General features: G+C 36.6%; 2 protein-coding genes across 3 annotated transcripts; one reads left to right on the forward strand and one right to left on the reverse strand.

Moving 5' to 3' along the window:
- Nucleotides 1-833: 833 nt before the first annotated feature.
- On the forward strand, nt 834-6,518 carry LOC121247891 (dormancy-associated protein homolog 4-like). Of its 2 annotated transcripts, none has more exons than XM_041146357.1 (2): nt 834-1,358; nt 6,180-6,518. In XM_041146357.1, exons 1-2 carry the CDS (start codon nt 1,109-1,111, stop codon nt 6,185-6,187), a joined length of 258 nt encoding a protein of 85 aa, XP_041002291.1. In that variant the 5' UTR covers nt 834-1,108; the 3' UTR covers nt 6,188-6,518. The 2 variants fall into 2 exon arrangements, 1 of the variants encoding a protein (XP_041002291.1); XR_005937304.1 differs by lacking the exon at nt 834-1,358 and adding an exon at nt 5,294-5,940.
- A 379-nt stretch (nt 6,519-6,897) lies between these two features.
- On the reverse strand, nt 6,898-8,635 carry LOC121247099 (acyl carrier protein 1, chloroplastic-like). The gene is made up of 4 exons (XM_041145436.1): nt 7,837-8,635; nt 7,611-7,724; nt 7,308-7,427; nt 6,898-7,116 (listed from the first exon to the last, which is right to left on the reverse strand). Exons 1-4 carry the CDS (start codon nt 8,161-8,163, stop codon nt 6,991-6,993), a joined length of 687 nt encoding a protein of 228 aa, XP_041001370.1. The 5' UTR covers nt 8,164-8,635; the 3' UTR covers nt 6,898-6,990.
- Nucleotides 8,636-16,507: the final 7,872 nt, after the last annotated feature.

Below are 16,507 nucleotides of genomic sequence, written 5' to 3' on the forward strand. Positions count from 1 at the left end.
TTTTTTAAAAAATCTACAACATAATTCATATACTTATTCATTACAATAATCAAAATTATTATAATTTATAATTAGAATAAAAAATGAAGAATTTCTTCTATATAGATAAATAAATAGATAAAAATATCTTTTAAAAAAGAGAAATTATAAATTTCGGCCAACAACTTCTTAATATTTTGGGATTTAAATTATTGTTTAGAATAATAATATCTTTAAGAATAATATCTTTTAAAAAAGATAAATTATTTTTTAGAATTATAGAGTAATTTCGACAAACAACTTCTCAATCTATTTTGGGATTTAAATTTATTTATGATAGATTTTTTAATTACTCTTAAATATGATTTTTTATTAATATATTTATAACTATTACCCAATTATTGGTATGACTCACCTATTTATCAAAGAGTGCTTCTACACCCACATATGGAGAATCCAACCCGTTCCTTTTCTTCCTCTTCTTTTTTTTTTTTTTTTGTGCTTTTTTTCATGCATTTTTTATATTTTTAAATTTACAACATCAATAAAAAATATATATTTACTTAATCATTAAATCCCAACTGGGAATATTCAATTGTGGTTTTAATAGTTCTTTTATCAAATCTCAAAAAGTCAAAATTATTTCATCTTACTTCACTATCCAAACACACACTTTAACAAATTATCTCATATCATCTTAACTCAAAATATTCACTATTATTTAAAATATTTCATCTAATCTCATTTAAATTGTGTATACAAACAGGGCCTTAAGTTTGTAATAATAAACTAGTAACCTAGCTAATTTCCTAAAACCCTCCATGCAGATAGATTTGGATGGCTCCAAACAAAGCCATATTAGCCGGAGCTTCCCCCAACTCTCATAATTTAGCCATCAAACTGATCTCTGATCTCTCTGACAAGACTCCACTATAAAAGCCCTAGATTTAATACCTCTTTCTTCACAGGATAGGAAGATAAAACTCTTTCTCAACACCCTTCCCGGTCGCATCTTCTAGATCACTTCGTTTCGTTCCCCCATCTCTCTTCGTATATATACTTATTTTGTATAGGCAAATCCAAAGCCAAACACGTACGGCCTTTTTTTGGTTGTTACACAGAAGAAGTCATGGGTTTCCTTCACAAGCTTTGGGACGAAACACTTGCCGGTCCGGCACCCGACACCGGCCTTGGCAAACTGAGAAAGTATGATTCATTTTCAGCTAAACCATCGCCTTCTATGGTAGCCAATGAGGTGCCGATAACTCGCAGCATTACCATTCTCAGGTCTAAGTCCACTTTTAGAAACCTTTCGGTTGATCCCGGTTCGGCCTCAGAGTCTCCAGCCGTGCCGAGCACCCGTGGGACACCACTCACACGTAAGTTCAATTACCACTCTCGTTTTCCCCCCTGCATGAAATATATCAAGTGTACCCGTAGAATATGGTGTTTTTTGTTTCTTTTACGGTTTAGCACTTGGTTTTTTTCGAAAAGTAGAAGGAAGATCAAATTCAAACAAAAGATTATCATTAGTTGGTGAAAAATAGTAGAAAAGATATACGAACTTGTAGTATCTTGTCTGTTAACATAAAAAAAGACGCATAGTCTAGAAGGACAGATATATCCATTTCAAGAACGCGCTGAGAGGTGCTGGGCCTCGATCTGTGTTGTATGGAGCCGCCAACAGTGGTCCAGTGTGGTTGTATGGTGTCGGTTCGTACATCTATGGTAATAAACAATATTTAAATATAGAGATTAAAAAGAGAATAACACACAGATTTACGTTATTTGGCACTAGGCCTACGTCCACAAGATTTGGAGAGGAGATATTCTACTATAATAAGTTTGTTTACAATCTATAATAGTCTCTCATTTCTCACTGTACAAAGAAAGTTGTAGATCTATTCACTGGAGAAGAAGTTCTCTGTTTTTCTCTCAGGTTGAAGAAGAAGTCTAAAATTCGGAAGAAGTCGAAGTCGTCCCAAAAAGAGAGTTTTCTAATCCGTAGGCTCTTCTTGCCTTTTCTCGTCTGCCCTCACTTACTTTAAGTCACTTCCCTACTTTTTCTCTCCTAACACCTTGCTTTTCTTTGTTTTATGTCAAATCCTCTATTTTCCTCTCCTACATTACTTTTTCATGCCTCCTTACACTTCCATGCCTTAATCTCTTCTTGTCTCCTCTCATTCTCTCATATTTTGTCTTCTAGTGAGTTCCTCCAATGGCTGGGCTTAAGAAATTCCATGGGTCTGGAAAAAATCTCCTCACAATTACCCCTTCAATTCCTATCAGACCTGTCTGATGGGAATCTTTTATTCTGTTTTCCATTCGCCTTGTTCCATTCTATTGGGCTGTTAATTTTTTAGCTTGTCAGCCTTTAGGTGGGGTTCTACCCCGCCGAGCCTTCATGTCTTCGCTTTGTCCTACTTATTTCCTTTAACCTTCTTTTTCCTTAACTACTTCCTTTAACGATACTTCCCTTCCATTTCTTATGTCTTTAGCCGACTTTCTATCCTGCTCCTATTTCCTTTAACTCCGTTCCTTCCGCTCCTATTATTTCCTCAACCGCTTTCATTTCTCTCCAATTTCTTTAGCCGCCTTTCTTTCGTTCCTATTTCCTTAGCCACCTTTCTTTTTGCTCCTATTTCCTTAACCGTCTTTTCCTTTCGCTCTTATTTCTTTATTCGCCTTTTCCTTTCGCTTCTATTTCCTTAATCACATTTTCTTTTTGCTCATATTTCCTTTAACAGACTTTTCCTTTCGTTCATATTTCCTTAGTCTTATTTCCCTTTCCCTCCTATTTACTTAGCCGCATTTTCCTTTCACTCCTGTTTCTTTACCCCGCTGAGCCATTTTTCTTCCATTTTTCTTTCCTTTCACTTTTTCCTGTATAGTCAGAATGTTAGTTTCTATTAGCGAAGATTCATTAGATGGAGATTTCGTTGTTGAAGATTCTGTTATGTAGATTTCACTGATAGAGATTTCGTTGGTGGAGATTTCGTTAATAAATATTTTGTTGATGGAGATTTCGCTAATAAATATTCTTTTGTTGAAGATTTCATTGTTGAAGATTGTTTTGTTGAAGTAAAATCCGTTGGTGGAGATTTCATTATTGAATATTCTTTTGTTGAAATAAAGTCTGTTGGTGGAGATTTTTGTCTTCGGGTGGCCAAGGGATAAGGTAATTTTTAAGGCCTACATTTTCCTTTTGCCTCACGGGGAGATAAGCTATTAATGGCGATCCCGTTGATGTAGATTTTGTTGATGGAGATTCTATTTTTGGGTGGTCAAGGGCCGACCCGCACTCCTCCGCGAGAGGGATAAGACAACCTTTTAAGCTTGCTTTTCCATTTTTGCCTCCTAGAGAGGTAAGTTGTTGATGGAGTTCTCGTTTAGCGGAGTTGACTTTGCCGATTGAAATTAGTCGATTTTCGCATCACGTAAAATAATTGCATTAGTAAAACAGAATTCACATAAGTTTTGAGGAGGACAAATTGGAGCATGTAACTACGACTGATTTTTGCCCGCAGTTGTTTATTTTTTCCTTCTTCCTCTTTTTTTTTTTTTTTTGCCCGCTGCTGCTTGTCCGCTACTTGACCGAAGTTGCCCGTAATTGTTTTGTCGTTTATTCTCTTCCTTGCTCCTCCTTTTTATTTCCATTTCCATTTTTTCCTTTTCTTTTTTCTCTTCTTTTTTTTTTTTTAACCTGCACAAATGAGGTTAGCCCGAGCAGATGAAGAGCAGGCGGTTGATAAGTTGTTGGTGACGAGTGCCCTGGCTGTGGGGTCTAGATTTATTTTTTTGGCCAATGGGTTACTGGCGACAAACACACGTGCTATGGACTGTTGCTCGTTGTGTTAGTGGCTGCAATGCATGGCGCACATGCAATGGCCGCATAATCTTTGGTGGTTGAGTGCATGCCCGCTGTAGTGCATGGCGCACATGTAGTGGCTGCATAACCTTTGGTCGTGGGGAGGAGCCATGGAGTTTGAAGAGGAGTGGGGACTTCTGGCCGCGTAAAGCCAATTAAGACCGTGGAGAGTCCGTGTACATGGAGATCGACGAGTGGAGGCCGTGGAGCTTCATCCGCTGTGCATGACTGTGGGTGAGGTGGCCAGCGAGTAGTGGCCATGGACGGGTGAGGAGACCTCGACCATGAGCTGGTCGAGGAGTTCATTTCACTAGGTGCATGGCCGAAGGGCCACCAAGGTTAACCACGGTGGTCAGGGTCTACCTTTTAGAAGCAAACGATGCCGGCGGCCCACGTGGTGATCGCTGGCAGGACCAAGGGGCTAACGGTGGTGTGTTGTAAGCTCCTTATGTGCGTGGATTACACGATCGAAGGCCACGTCTGCCCGCCATACGTTAAGGCTTGCCGGAGTCACTCAGGCCAGGATAAACTTTTCTGTTAGAACACATGGCGGTGGGGGGCAGCTACCCACTGGCCTACTGGAGCCACGGGAAGCAAGGTTGTTGCAGCAGAAAACTTTGGCGACACTCACGGTGGCCGCCAGTCTCCGCAGCTGGACCCACGGATAGTGGGCTGTAGGTTTCTCGGCGCACAGGGATGTACATCTGTGTGGAGACTTGAGCACGGCCTCCACGACTGGAGATCGACGCGAAGAGACAGAGACCACTTATGGTCCAAGTGGCAAACACCAGTTGGTTAATGGGTCTCGTGGTGGGGTGCCGCGAGGTGCTTGGGCGCACAATTGCGCACCCTTTCCGCACTGTGCATGTCACTATGCACTTAAGTGCACAGTACCCATACTCTATGCATGTATATGGGCCCAGTGTACATTTAAGCTCAAGTGGTCGGGAAGTTTGGTTCCTGGCCCTTCATGCTAAATATATAAAAAGTGTAGCACACTTTTAATTGTCCCTTTCTTGTAGTAGTGTTTTTCATAAAAATAAAAGTGAAAATACTGAAGATACTTATCTGGAAGAGTTTCATCTTCTCATTCGGAGATAATTTAGCATGCTGGAAAGTCGTCATTCTTCCGCTTCCGGTATAAAAAATCTCGATCCCACAAACGACGACACTTTCGGAGATAATTTAACGTCGTGCTTTGCACACATTTGGGTCAAATTCTGACAACTCATGTCTTCGAAAACAAACCATGCACAAGGTAGAAAATATTGCGGTTTTGAGAAGGCGGCCTTGGGGTCGAGGAACCTCCGATGCTAAAGTTAGTAAATATTCTTGAAGTGTAGTAAATAAGTAAGAGAGTCTAGGAATCAGAGAGTGTATCCTCGTATCTGAGATAAGCTATTTATACTACAGGTCTGAAGAGCAAATCATGCCTGCTTTCATGAAGTCCGGGTTCCCTGTCGAGGCCCAGCGCCTCTCAGCACGTCACGGGAATGGATCTCTCTTCCCTTCTAGATTGTGCACATTTTTTGACGTTAACATTGTCTATTGAAGGTGTTAAAATATGGATGCTTTAGGATTCACGCACGGCCTTTTCTCATGATGATCTTATACTTGATTGATTTGTCAAGATGTGGTATGGCCGGTTTGTTAATGATCATGATAATTGGGAAGATCAGTGGATGAGGAAATGAATATATGAATGAGAATTGTGTGTGCATGCATTATATCATGCTTGGATTCACTTCACATGCATATATGACTATTAAAATGGCGAAGAAATTTCAAACATATATATTTCACTTTCCTGAGTTTTCTCAGCATCCAAACAAGCCGGCCTTATTTTCATAATTTCCAAATCAAGTAGTACTAGTACTGTAGCTTTGTTTATGATTTGGTTGAGTCCGGTTCGAACAAAACCGACCCTTCCGGCCCCCGAGGGGCCGATTATATGTTGTATTCGTACGTGGTTAATTAATTTATCTAGGGTTTGTAATTTTGCGTGCATACACCAGGCGGAGATAACAAGCTGGTATTTACGAGGATAAAATCGTCGGGTGGGGCATTAGAACAGGCCGCTGATCAGCCAAGAAGTCCGAACACTTACCAATATATTGGTTCTCTCTCTTTTATATTTAACTGCATGGAAAATGAAAAATTAAGCTAACTCCAATTCCACATACAAGTACTCTTAACCGAACTTGATATATATTAAAAAACTACATCTTTTCTAGGTAGGCAGAAATCAAACGGCCTATTTTGTTCGTTGCAAATATATTTGTAATGGGGTCTGGCCTCCTGATGTTTTATTCCTATATAACGTTCTTTGCAGGATCATGATCGATCAGTGCTTTGGATGGTTGAGAGAGCAAGTGAAGATTTTGTTTCAAATATCAGTCGCAATATGTTTTGATATGTACATATAGAACCCTTAGCCATATGGTTAGCTGATCTTATGCATCTGCATGTAAATATAACCACTCAGTCGATACTAGTACGTACGTACTGAAAATAATATAATGGCTCCTGTAACGAATGGTCGCCGCAGGCCGAACCAATGCTTTGATTACCAATTAGGAAGACGCAGCTGATTACCAAGTTGCATGAATCTGATTTTTCTGGGTATCTCGGGTGATTGAAATTTGGAGTGTTAATATTCTTAGTTTCTTTTTATTTCTTTCATTTTTGTTCTTCCTGAACATGTACCGTCTCTGTACGTGTGTGTGTGTGGACTATGATTTTCTAGGCTCCATTTGATTTTCATTGAGAGGATTCAGAATACAAGTCTGTACAGCTAATACTATCGCTGATCTCTACTATATATATATATATGTGTGTGTGTGTGTGTGTGTGTGTGTGTGTGTGTGTTTGTTGTGCATCTATGCTGTGTCAGATGGAAAGTTCTTAGAGAATCTGATAGCGTGTCGAGAGGAACTGCATGCTCTCCATGGGGATTCCAGCAGAAATTATTATTATTATCAGTTAAATGCATGTGACATTTTGTCACAGAATTAGGAAAGTTTTTAGAAAACCTGATAAACGTAGGGTGAGAAATCATGAAAAACAAAAACAAAGAATTTCCTTAATTAATTCATCACATCGATCGACTCTTGATCAGAATTAATATTTGAAGGAAGTTTAGACTATGCTGCGGCCGCCTTCACTTTCTCAATCAGATCAGCAGCCTCTTGAACTGTTGAGATATTCTCCGCACCCCCTTCTCCAATCGATACGTCAAATTTCTCTTCCAAAGCCATCATGATTTCGACCTGATTAAAATTCATTAGTGTACTTAATTAATAATTAATCTTGAAAGGTTAATACTCGAACAAGTAAAAATAATTGAATATGTGACATCTAAACATATACGCTTATCGATATATAGTTGAGTGAATAGTTTGGGTCACGATTGCAATCATGAGAAAATGAATTGATTAGAAACTGCGCAGGACATGCATACAGTGTCAAGTGAATCAGCACCCAAATCGGCAAACTTGGTTTGGGGAGTAACAGTAGATTCATCAATGGAGAGTTGCTTTGCTATGATGCCTTGGACAGTTTGCACCGTTTCCGGTTGAGCCTGCAGCATGCATGCGTACGTACATGGTAAATTTGTTCAGCATTGAGAAGTACATATATGCTTTTTCTCTGGTACTCCGGATGCATGCAAGATGAATGAGATATTTATTGGAATAAAAGTGAGCATATATATGGTATAGTGGTATATATAGATCATATGGTGCAGTGAAAATCAAATTTTTACAATGGAGCTTGAGATTGTAGTCTTGGGGCAACTAGGAAGACGAGATGATTTTCTAGCTGCCTCTGTGATTTTTATTTTTGGCACCAGTCTCAGTCCTCCAATCATGGGGACTCCCTGCAAATGAAAAAAAAAAGAAGCAAATTTTGTGAATCTCTCTCTCTCTCTCGCCATTGAAAGAGAAAATAGAAAGATCAGGAAGTAAACAAAACGAAGGTTTGGCCCTTACAATGGTGCGTGGGGTACTGTTGCATTGGAAATTGATGCTTCTCATATTGGGAGTGCAATGATCAAGGGTGGCCGAAGGAGATGAGGAAGCAAGAAATGTAGCCATAAGATACTTGAGATCAAGTACTGAAAGGAGAGATATAAAGTGGCTTCCTCGAATTAAGTACTTGATCTTGATATACAAATGCAGAGAATGAATGCAGGTAACTTCAAGTTGAATCATATATAAGAGATTGAACACACAGAATGGCTGGAAATGAGGAGTAATGCAAAAAACCAGGAGATCAAATTTTCCCAATGAGCAATGAGTAGTACTTGGGCGGATCATACCATGTATTCTGTCTCTTGTGCTTGTAAAGCTAGCTCAAATAAAACAGAACTGGCCAAACTCTAGAGCTAGTTGTTAATATCGCTAGCTTTAGTGAAAAACTGATCAAAGACTAGGGCAGGCTTATTTCTTCCATCGGCTAAATATGGTCCCGATGCTAATTATACACCTCCTTACATTGAGATAATGACATATCTTTTGGCCTGTCTAGCAGCTTCTCAAATTACATAAAGAGTATTTAGATGTCACTGTGTCTGCTAGGGGGTTGAAATAACCACCAAGGAAAGGATCATTTCAAATGTTATTTTGCAGAGATCTGCATAACCTCGCATTGAATCTCATTTTAATTTTACTTATCCGAGACCATATTTGCAGAACAATAAATTCGAAATGGCTAAATTTACACTTATATTCTGTTTCCCTGAAACAATATAGGTAGGAGACACTTTGTTTGGTCGTAACAGAGGCCCAAACAAACAGGCAACAGCCCTGTCCATTTCGGGAAAAAACATAGTCGATCGATTCACGAACGTTATTGCTTGCTGAGTGTCGTGAATCGTACCTCAAGAGAATATATACCATCATATCATGGAACAGGTAGCCACTAACCACAAAGCTAAAAACACAACATGTGCCAATCGTATATGCCATCTGAACATCTCTATCTATAGCCACCGATTTCAGAAACGGTGGCTTCCTCTTAAAGTTGAACTCCAAGCTAGCTAGCTAGCTAGGTTGATTGCTGAGAGGGAAAAGAAAGTCCACCAATCATGCTTTTGGGACCCCAAAAATGCACATGATTTTTCATCCATCTCGATGGTGGGAGCCACACAACAAGCACTGTCAGGCGAAGATTATGCCATGGTGCGATCTTTGCCCCCACACCCATGTGTGTTCTCATGGCTCAAACAAAAAGAGATTTTTTTCACACTTTTTTGGGTTAACCTTAAATTCGTCTAAAAGCTCTGATTTCCCCGTATTTTGTCCTCAATAATAAACCCAATCAAGCGGATTCTCTGGCATCACTCTTCTAGTAAATTTTCTGTCAAGTCGGCATGCTCAGCCTTGGTTATTCAAAACAACAGCACTATCCAATCGCATCATACCTCAATTTGGGAAAAATTGTGGTCTTTGAAAATTCAAAACAGGCTTAACCTCTTCATGTGGATAGTCTTCAACAATATCCTTCCCACAAAATCCTTACTCAAAAACTATATTTTTCTTAACGAGGATCAAACCATCTGTCCAATCTGTAAAGCTGCAGAAGAAACTGCCTCCCACCTTTTCTTAGAGTGCTCATTCTCTAGAATCATTTGGAGACAATCACATGGCCTCTTAATATCTCCTTCATTGGAAGGCAGGACATGAACAATTGGGTTTAGTGTGCTCTAGATCTTGAGGAAGAACTCTAGATTTCAGAAACATATACTTACAAATTTCAACTCTTTGCTGTAATTGCCATGGATAATATGTGGTTTTACAAAAATCAGGTTATCCATGATTCTCATAATCCATTAATAGATCAATTTGTTACAAGAGTCAGCCAGTCATATAGGGTTCAATGCAATACTTGGGAATGGAAAGAACTGAATAACAAAACCAAATGGTGCCCACCTCCTCCAGGAAAATATTCAATTGCTTTTGATGTTGCAATCAGATCGGATGGTAGTACCTCTGCTTCTATATTCATCATAGTTGAGCACTCGGGGAGCTATAATCCAAATCAAGGAGAAGTTATGACAGCGTTCATAGAAGTATAAGAAGCTCAGTCCAATAACCTAAAGAATATCACAATAGAGATGACTCCCAGAGAACCATATTAGCTTTAAAAGAAATTCAAGGAAACTAGGAGTGGATTGCATAAGGTATTATAAGAGATACAAGAATAATGTTGAAGAATTTTGAGAGTTGAGAGACGATAAAAATACATCGTTTTCATAATCGATGCGTACATACAATTGTGCAATAGGCAATATCTAAAAATGTATTTGAAAGCATACTCTTAATCAAAATTCCATCAAATTTTATATCAATAAGGATGTACTCATTATTAAGTAGACTAGTTATTAATGTTCGTTATCTGTACTAAGACTTATCAATGAAATTTATCTTAGAAAAAAAACCCAATCAAGCGCTAATAATTGCAACATAATCACCCATTTGAGTAGGAGGGGGTGTGTGGAGGGGATGCAACATGCGTCTTTTGAGGGGCAAATTGAGCTAGTCTTAATGGCGCGTCCCCAACGTGCTTTCGTGATGTAATGGGAACCATGATGGCTTATTCAGTTCTGACATGTGTTCGATGGAGATTGGCGGAGGAAAGTATGTCAACAACCATGCTAATCATACCGGCCACTAAAAATTTCAAATATGAGGAAGACCTATGTTGCTGACACGTTGCCAAAATTTGGATTGTTGTTGTTGCACAAGTGGCACTCATCCAAACCACCAACCAAAGAATGGCAATCTCTATCTGCTCGTAATGAAGATTATTATTATTATTATTTTTTTTTTAAAACAGTTACACACCGAAGGAAAAGTTGGTTAATTGGGAGAACATTAGTGACCGAATAAAGTACACTGATGCAGCTCATGATGTTAAAAAACATAAAATAAAATCAAGAATAATGAATCCTAAAACCGTTTCTCTATTTTATGAATCCGTGTATAAAAATACAATTACATTACTAATTGTAAACCTATATTAATTACAAAAAAACTCAAAACAAAAGTACTTTGTTTATACTAGCTTATGTGAAATGTTTCTGTTGATTAGATGAATGTTGACTTAAATTAAAGCTAAAAAAACTTCATTTTGATGGCGTTTAGTGTTAATTTAGGGCTCGTTTGTTTTCAGAGATGAGATGAGATGTGATGAGTTGAGATTAAAGTTAAAAAGTTGAATAAAATATTGTTAGAATATATTTTTTAATATTATTTTTGTTTTGGGATTTGAAAAAGTTGAATTATTTATTTTATTTTGTATGAGGATTTGGGAAAGTTGTAATGATGAGGTGAGATAAGATGAGATGAGATGTTTCCTGAAAACAAACGGAGCTTTAGTGTATCCAACCTTTAATGGCACTAAACTTACAAATAAAACATTAGATTTTCATATTGGGGTTTGCACCTTCACGATGAGTGCAACACTTATACTGTTCACCAAATATGGATTTGGATACCCACCTATACTCAATGTGGATATCCGTATTTGTTTTGAATATGGACAAGTGGATAATTTGTTTACTGGCTCAAATAAATCCCGGTTCGATAACTGTCTTCAAAACTCAGTGTGTCTCGAATTAGGCTAGAAAAAAGCTAGTTTTGATGAACATTGATATGTAAAACTCATAACTACTTTCCTCTCGTAATTTTTTACAGCTTGCCTTCTCTAAAACGTACATGAACGTGTTTGTGTGAATCATCCTATAATGAAATGAGTTTGTAATATGAAAGAGAAGTACGAACAACACGTTGATGCAAACTGTCGAGGAAAAGAAAAAGAACATGGCGAAAACCATACTCCCTCAATTAATTTGTAGTTTGGTACATTTTCTTCTGAAGTAATGAAAATGGTAACTTGGTCGGTGCCCTTTTGGCATCAAAATAAATCACAAATTCAAGCATCTATAATAATCTGTCAAAATGCTGCCAAGTCGGTGAAGATTGGGTGGTGCCGACTCGAGAGCTGGTGACAAGTGTCACACTACGAGTGGTCCTCGACACATAATAATTGGTTGTGGACTTTCTCGAAGGGCACTATGGTAAATCAACACCCAATATATTTTCTTTTTCATTTTGTTATGTGTATGTGTATATATATATATTATATATACTAGGTCGGAACAACGTGCAAAGCACGTTTGCCTAGTTCAGTAAAACATTAATATTTATAAAACATTAGTTTATAATATAACATAATCAAACACATATTTACAAAACTAACTAAAATATCAGTTCATAATATGAGTCATTTGATATTTTTACTATGATGCATCATTTTGTGTCATTTTCTACTGCATCAATAGAGACGACATTGAAATTCTTGTATTGCTGCTGGTTGATTCGATTGGGATCTGCTAAAAGTTGGATCATCCATTCTTTTTGCGAAACTTCTGCTACAAGATTTTCAATATATGGTAGATGCTCCTGTAAAGAAAATTTTTAATAAGCTTCCATGATTAATAAAAATTTAAAGAACAGAAATATGGGAAATTAATATAAAACTCAATGTGCTCATAGATAATGTAGTAAACATGTCAAAAATTCTAAGATGAACTTTTTTACTAACAACAATAAATTTAATGAAAAATAAGAAAACATACATCACCAGTGTGATTCATGAGTTCAACTGCCGAACAACCGAATGCTTGTTCTACAACTTCACCAAACATAACAGCAGATAATTTTCCTGTACCATCGTCGAGTTCAACATATGCTCGAGAACTATAAATTTGATGGAAATATCATTTTAAGTTAGAATCAATAAAAGCTACACATTAAATCTATTACGTAAATCATCAAATAAAACAAAAAATTTGAAAGATACATACCGTGGTTGAGAAATGCTTTGATGTTTACAATGGTAACAAAGGAATGTATCATTGTAATCATACCCAGTTCCTTTATTGCAGCCAATACATGACATGTAAAAAAATATCTGGCGCAAGTCAACCACAATTATCTTCGCCTTTATCCAAAATCTTGCTTTCTACATTACATTAGAAACAATTTTTTAGGTGAATTGATTGCATAAATATTTCAATTTGCTACAAAGAATAGGATTTTACCTGCATGGGTTGTAAACTTTTAATAAACTCAGCAACATCACAATTCTTGATAATTTCTCGAATACCAACAGAAGATAGAGATGTTGACGGGTATGTCAACCATTTTGCAATAATACTCTCAAGTAATAAGTCATTAATCACCGCCCTTAAAATTCATAAAAACAAATGCAACATAAAAAATAAAAATATGGAGATTTCAATATTCAAGTGGCATGAAACAAATAATGACTTATATTTGTAATAATTACCACTCCTGCAATGAAGTTGCTTCAGGAAGAACAGGATTGATCACAAATTTACTTTTCGGACGCGATGAAAGAGACAATCCTTCATTGGAAATAGAGATCATAGTTAATGCAAGCATATACAATATAAAAAAAATATAATATTGTTAATTATTAAAAATACCATTGTAAGAACCAACTCTTATTCCTGTTCCAAGTATAACTGGCTTTGTCTTTATTATTTCTGAGATTGTTTTGCATTCATCTTGAACAAATTGACCCCACATAGTTAAACATATGGGGTTTAAGCTACAAAATTGGAATAAAAAAAAGAATTAACAAAATATGTAAGAAATAAAGAATGAAACATAATTCTAAAAGAGTAACCTACCCAAAAAAATATTTTTACCTTTGATCAATGACGTAAATTTCCTGAATAGTTGTAGGTCCATGCGCTGAAGTTATCTCTCTACATGGCTTGATGTGGATTGCAACAGCCAAAATATCTGAGAAATAAGATTTAAATTTTTAATATATTCATAATCAAATATTCTAAAATAAAGAGTCAATTACCTATTTCTGCAATTGAATTTTTGTAAGCATCTAGTTCATTGAATGGAACGAGTTGGTACTTCGGTGGCTCCAATTGTTCTTCATCTTTCGGAACTTCCTCAATTATCGTTCTAGAATTTAGGATCCATTGATATTCATATTTTTCAATTCTATACTTTGGATCAAGCGGCTTCACATATGCATTACTGATGTAATATGACTGGAAAAGATGTAAAGTATTATCTCGTGAGTCAATATCTTTATCAAACATTGTGGCTTGGACTCGATTTCCCTGTACAGTATAAGAAATTGAAACGAACAAAAAATTATTGTGAATAATTGAGCATAATAATTTTGTTTAATTTTAAATTGTTTTTGGGTTTTAAAAAAATAATTTCTTTTAAATGTGTTATAGGAAGAGAACTAAATAAACGGAACATCATCTACATTTATATAATATGAAACGATTTAAAAAATGAAACAAAAAAAAAACCCAACAAATCAGTAGTAAAAAAACAAATAAACAAATTTAATAAATAGGATGCAAGAATAAGAAAATCATTTACAAGTTTTTAGTATATGGAAAAAAATAAAAGATGATAGATAGAAATAAATATTATACCTCTGGATCAATCAACGTTAGGTTTTGGTACTTTACTGGCGAGCGTTGCCCTGTTCGTTTGGGTGACTTGTCTGCCACGATCATTTTTATTTTCCAATTTCTTATATTTGGAGTGATATCTTTTATCGATGTATAAACCGTCCTCATCTTTAAAGCTGTTCACATACAAATATATTAAACGTATAAGTATGATAAACCCAATACTAAATTTAGAAAGGAAATTGCAAAGAAAATTAAAGAATACAATAAATATTTCAAGAATATAATATAAAACTCAAATTATGCAATTGAATCATTACCCATATAATATTAATCTGAACATCCCAATCTTAATAATTCTGTATACACAATATTTTTTGTGCAGTTCTTTTCTGATCGTTCAGTCGACACTGGCCGTATTAAAACCTTTACTGTAGATGCAGTCTTAGCCCTTGATAAAGCCACATATAATTGACCATGTGAGAAAACAGGCTGAGGTAAATATATCCCAACAAAATCCAACGTTTGCCCTTGTGACTTATTTATAGTCATTGCAAAGCTTAATCTGATAGGGAACTGGGTTCGTTTGAATGGGAAACCACTATTTTCATCAACAGTTGGTAAGAATGGGATCCTTGGAATAAAGACTCTTTTTCCGCAATGGTGTCCAACTGCGATTTCTGCATCAATGACATTTCGATCAAAAGCTCGACAAATTAGGCGTGTTCCGTTGCATAGTCCTTCTGAAGGATTGATGTTTCTAAGCAGCATGATGGGACAATTTATCTTCAGTAACAATTCATGAGGAGGAAGTCCATTTGGGGTTAGAGTATTCAAAAAATCCTCCATGATTGATTGTTCAGATGCATCTATTGCTTCATCAAAGCTATAATATTGCCTAAGCTCACCAGGAAATCTATGAATTAGCGATGCATTTATTTCATCAACATAACTGTTTTTCGGTGTTAATATGGCCCGATTCATCATAGCTGAAATATTTATTGAATATTCATGAATATCATGAAAAACGGCATCTATTAAATGATCCAAAGAAGTGCAGTCATCTTCATACGAAACAAGCATACCATCAGGAATCTTTATAGTTTCATCAACTGTGATTGGTGGCATTCCGTTGCCTAATTCTAAGATATATTCTGAAAAAATTGGATCCAATCTTGCTCGCATATTTTGAGTTAAATGAAACTTGATGAATGTAGGCCACAAATAGGAAGAAACCAAACTGGCGTCGATTTGTTCTTGTCTTGTTCCTTTACGAACCACAGGTAAAACCTGACGAAAATCTCCACCAAAAACGATAACTTTTCCACCGAATGTTAACTCTGAATCATTAATGTCTCGTAGCATTTTATCTAATGCTTCGATGTGTTGTTTTCTTGACATAGGGGCCTCATCCCATATAATTAACTTTGTTACACGCAATAGCTTTGCAATGGCACTTTGTTTACTGACACAACACATGCTATGTTCATCAGTATCCAATGGAATCTTAAAGCGTGAGTGTGCTGTTCGACCTCCAGGAAGGATAGATGCAGCAACACCAGATGAAGCAGTTGCAAGAGCCACTAATTTTCTTGATCTCACTGCTGCGAGAAGTGCCTTGTACAAGAATGTCTTTCCTGTCCCACCAGGGCCATCAACGAAGAATGTTGCAGCTCTATTTGAAAAAACCTTTCCCAAAACTTCATTATAAACATGTCGTTGTTCACTATTAAGGGATTCTAATGCAGCAATATCTTCTTCTGGAATTTCAACAGCCAATTCATCATCAATTTCTCTAGATTCGAATTGGTCTTCATCGAAACAAATATTGTCATCAAGAAGATGAAATGAATTAATGTCTTTTCCCATTGATTCAAGTGTAAAAGAGATTGAGCGCAAAACTTGCATTCTTATATTGAACATAGAATCTTCAGTTGACCTAAAATCAACCGACATATCTTGCTCAAAACGTTCCCAAAGCTCTCTCGGATTGGTTGGATTGCAATAAACCAATATAGTTGCGAAAAGTCGCCTCAAACTGGATGGTATTTGATATAGAGCTGCTTCATGTAAACAATCTTCTAAGCCACTGTCTCTCTGTAGCAAACCACGCATAGTCGCTGCTTCACGAAATGTTGGAGCCACAACACCATCAACTGTCCTAAGATTTTCAAATG

The sequence above is a fragment of the Juglans microcarpa x Juglans regia genome, chromosome 1S (assembly GCF_004785595.1).
Source record: "Juglans microcarpa x Juglans regia isolate MS1-56 chromosome 1S, Jm3101_v1.0, whole genome shotgun sequence".
Classification (NCBI taxonomy): Eukaryota; Viridiplantae; Streptophyta; class Magnoliopsida; order Fagales; family Juglandaceae; genus Juglans; species Juglans microcarpa x Juglans regia.

Bases quoted from the DNA above. Each gene is read 5' to 3' on its own strand.
- LOC121247891 (XM_041146357.1), top strand. From the start codon at position 1,109: ATGGGTTTCCTTCACAAGCTTTGGGACGAAACACTTGCCGGTCCGGCA.
- LOC121247099 (XM_041145436.1), bottom strand. From the start codon at position 8,163: ATGATCCGCCCAAGTACTACTCATTGCTCATTGGGAAAATTTGATCTC. The intron at 7,725-7,836 runs GTAAGGGCCAAA...TTTCATTTGCAG, and splicing joins ACAGTACCCCACGCACCATT to GGAGTCCCCATGATTGGAGG. The intron at 7,428-7,610 runs GTAAAAATTTGA...TGCATGCTGCAG, and splicing joins CTACAATCTCAAGCTCCATT to GCTCAACCGGAAACGGTGCA.